Source organism: Triticum aestivum, chromosome 1A, assembly GCF_018294505.1.
Source record: "Triticum aestivum cultivar Chinese Spring chromosome 1A, IWGSC CS RefSeq v2.1, whole genome shotgun sequence".
Taxonomy (NCBI): Eukaryota; Viridiplantae; Streptophyta; class Magnoliopsida; order Poales; family Poaceae; genus Triticum; species Triticum aestivum.
In genome coordinates this window covers 569009790-569013822 of record NC_057794.1, presented here as the reverse complement: position 1 = coordinate 569013822, position 4033 = coordinate 569009790, and the positions used below count along the sequence as shown (strand labels likewise).

The 4033-nt window shown below is 45.5% G+C and overlaps 1 protein-coding gene across 1 annotated transcript; it reads left to right on the top strand.

The window, feature by feature from the left end:
- Positions 1-1865: 1865 nt before the first annotated feature.
- Positions 1866-2868, top strand: LOC123052612 (BTB/POZ and MATH domain-containing protein 1-like). Its single transcript, XM_044475903.1, has 2 exons — positions 1866-2608; positions 2771-2868. Exons 1-2 carry the CDS (start codon positions 1866-1868, stop codon positions 2847-2849), a joined length of 822 nt encoding a protein of 273 aa, XP_044331838.1. The 3' UTR covers positions 2850-2868.
- The last annotated feature ends 1165 nt before the right edge of the window (positions 2869-4033 follow it).

Sequence of the window (4033 nt, the reverse complement as noted above, 5' to 3'; positions counted from 1 at the left end):
ACCTCGTATTCCCACATTCAGTGCATGGACAACACATAAAACCATTCTGCTTGTTTGCCTCAGCCGCATTGAGAAACTCATGCACGCCCTTAATGTAGTCGCGGGTGTGTCTGTCACTGTACATCCATTGTCGGTTCATCTGCGTGCATTATATATAATTAAGTGTCCAAATTAATAGAAGTTCATCATCACATTAAAACCAAAGTGCATACATAGTTCTCATCTAATAACATATAGCTCTCCAGAGCATCTAATTAATTAAACCATACATTAAAACTATGTAAAACATTTCAATGCGAAAACAAATGCGATCATAATCGCAACCAAGGTAACAATTGATCCAACGGCATAATGATACCAAGCCTCGGTATGAATGGCATATTTTCTAATCTTTCTAATCTTCAAGCGCATTGCATCCATCTTGATCTTGCGATCATCGACGACATCCGCAACATGCAACTCCAATATCATCTTCTCCTCCTCAATTTTTTTTTATTTTTTCCTTCAACAAATTGTTTTCTTCTTCAACTAAATTTAACCTCTCGACAATAGGGTCGGTTGGCATTTCCGATTCACATACATCCTAGATAAATAAAATCTATGTCACGTTGGTCGGCATAATTTTCATAAACAATAAATGAACCAATAGTTATAAAGATAATATACGTACCAAATCCGAATCATAGACAGGACGAGGGCCGACGGGGGCGGATAACAAAACCATCGCACTATATAAGATGCAATAATAAATGTAAGAAAATGGTACAAGTATCTATCTAAACATACAAGTAAGAATATTTTTCCTTTCAGAAAGAAGATAAGAACAAGAGGCTCACCACGGTGGTGTCGGTGATGAGATCGGCGCGGGTGATCGACGGCGGTGAAGATGGGGACGGGGCGTGACGGACCGCTAAATCTAGGACGAAATCTCGCGGAAAATGGAGCTTGGAGGTCGAGCTTCGAGAGGAGAAAAGCTTAAGTAGTGTGGCTCGGGCATTCCATCGAACACACTCATGTGCATAGGAGGTGAGCTAGAGCACCACAAAGCCCTCTCCCCCTCGGCCAAAAACACAGAGCACTGTGCTCTGCTCTTGCGCGAGGGGTATATATAAGGCAGCCGAATCATTGGTCCCGGTGATGACAGAAACGAGGACTAAAGGAAGCCTTTGGGTCCCCGGTTCAAGCTTACCGCAACCGAACAATGGTGATGGGCCAGGAGCGAGCCCATTGGGTCGGTTCGTCCACGACAGCGGGCCACACAGGATCCAGGACGAACCGGAACCAATAGCCCACGTGGCCCGGCCGGCCCCTGGACTCACGAACCATAGCCCTGTTTTCTACTAGCGACACCTGTGCACGGACTTGGCCGGCAACCGCGCTAAGATGTCCTCGATGACATGGTCTGGGAGGATAGGGCTTAGCCCCGCGTCCAGCCCCGCCATGGGTGGGCCTCGCTGTCGGCATGTTGCTGGCCGGCCGGCGGCGTGTGGGTGTGAATTTAGAACAAATCGATCAACGTGTTGAGCCCGTACCTATGAGCACTTGTTCTCGGATCGTACTCCTACACGGTCTACTTGTCCGTGTAGGTTTCCTCGATCGAGTCCTCCAGATAAATACATGCACGGACGTGTGTTTTCTCTTGCGATCGAAAGTCGCTCTCTACGCGCACACGTGCCGAGTACTCTGTGTTCCACAAATCGAATCAAGCACAGGCAAAACAAGAGCCATGGGTAACGCCCAAGTCGGACCGACCAGGAACCTCGCCGATGCCGCGCGCTCCGTGCGGACGTTCAAGATCGACGGCTTCAGCTCGACTTCCACGGCCCGGCCACGGTAGCCAGCGGTCACGACGAGTGCATCGTGGTATGCTCCAGGTGGAGCGTCGGCTGGCACGAGTGGGAGATCCGCTGCTACCCTGCGTCCTCGGTGTGCAGCATGTGGATGTCGCTCAAGCTCGTGCTCCTCGCCCATCCCGCCGCCACCGGAGACGTCGTCACTGCGCGCCTAGACTGCTGGCTCGTCGATCCCGGGGTTTGGCCGAGCAGTCGGAGCCCAGGACGGTGTCCGCAGCCTTCGCGCGCCACTGCGGCGGCGAGTCGGCGCCGCTCGTGCTGGCGCACAGGCGCGACCTCGAGATCTCCGGCTACCTCCGGGGCGACGGCACCCTCACCGTGAAATGCGCCATCACGGTGCTCCGGGAACAGCGCCCAGGCGTGGACGTGCCCGCGTCGCTTCCTGTGCCGGCACCTAGGGGAGCTCCTGCGGAGCGGGACGGGATCCGACATCACGTTCGTTGTCTCCGGCGAAACGTTTGCCGCGCAGCGCACAAGGTCGTCCTGGCCGCGAGGTCACCGCTCTTCATGGCCGAGTTCTTCGGGGACGCGAGCGACAAGAAGTGCGCGCGGCGCCTGGAGGTCCACGGCATGGAGGCGGCGGAGTTCAAGGCCATGCTGCACTTCATCTACACCGACACGACAACGGAGCTCGACCGACACGACGGTGAGGAGTCGGTGGCGTTGACCTGTGGCCTCCTCGCGGCCGCGGACAGGACGGCGGCCACGATTCTGAATCTGGCGGAGCTGAACAACTGCCCACGGCTCAAGGCGAGGTGCGTTCGCAAACCTCTTTTTACCGGTGCAGAGATGTACCGGTGCTAAATCCACCCTTAAATTCTTTTGAGATTGGTGCACGCGGTCTACATGCATACTAGTATTCCTTTGTATTCTGTTCAACATCATCATGTATGAAACGTCTTGTCAACTCTTGTCAGCACTTTTTGTCAGTATGATGCATGTATGGCTCAGACATACTCTCCTCTTCAGGCCCCCATAACAAAGGTACCCATTTAAATTTCATTTGACATTTTTAACCGTTAATATCTTTAAACCAAAATTACATATGTGAAATATTTTATATATTTGATCTCCGGGTGTCAAGACCTTTAGAACAAGATCAATTTTGGATAGATTTCAAATACATTTAATTTTCAACATTTCAGTTAACTTATTTCACTCTATGTATTCTGTGTGAAACTGCTTATTTCAGTATTTGAAATTTATTTCACTCTATATATGGAACATATGAAACATGTTATTTCACTCTGTGTGAAACTGCTTATGTCAGTCAGATTTAAAAATAACATGTTTCACACATTTCAAAAAGTAGCTATTTTCATAGATCTCACTTAGTTCAAAAATCTAATTTCACTAATTTCATAGATTTTAATTACTGCAGAGAAATATGTGTTTGAATGATATTTTTTATATGAGTGAAATAGTTTTTTAATTGAAATATTATTTTTGTGAAAAATCCTTATTTATTTCTGTATATTGTGAGTGTAATGTGTTTTCTGAAACTAGTGAAATGAGCGGAATTTATCTTTTGTAACGAGTAAAATTACTTTTTGAAACAGGTGAAATATAGTATTTCAATTGACTGAATGTAATGTGTTTTCTGAAATAAGTGAAATTAGTTTCTTGAAACGAGTGAAACAAAGTTTGAAAATATTTTTTTTGTGATGTGTAAAATAAGTTTTTTAAACAAGTGGAATATAGTACTTCAAATGAGTGAATCTAATGTGTTCTCTGAAATGAGTGAAGTAAGTTTTTTCAACTGAGTGAAATCAGTTGTTTGAAATAAATGAAATATTAGTTTGAAATAATAAAATAAATTTGTAAATGAGTGAAATCCGTATTTCAAATTAGTGAAATAATTTTTTTGGAATGAGTAAACTCTGTTTATTGAAATGAGTAAAATCCTATTTTTTGTAATGTGAAATTAATTGAACCAGTAAAAATTCAATCTAGCCAAATTGTATCCAAGACCGGTCTTGTTTTAAAGGTCTTATCACCCTGAATTCAAATGTACAAAAAAATTCATTAATGAAAATTTGGTTCATAAGCTGTTAACCATTCAAAATATGATCAGCAAATAAAATGCAACTACTTTGTTTGGGGGAGAGAACCCATGCGCCGTCCTTTTCCACCAAGTCACATCTAAAGCTGCCACGCATCTGACATGCACAAATGTATTC

Bases quoted from the DNA above. Each gene is read 5' to 3' on its own strand.
- LOC123052612 (XM_044475903.1), top strand. From the start codon at position 1,866: ATGCTCCAGGTGGAGCGTCGGCTGGCACGAGTGGGAGATCCGCTGCTA. The intron at 2,609-2,770 runs GTGCGTTCGCAA...AACTCTTGTCAG, and splicing joins TGCCCACGGCTCAAGGCGAG to CACTTTTTGTCAGTATGATG.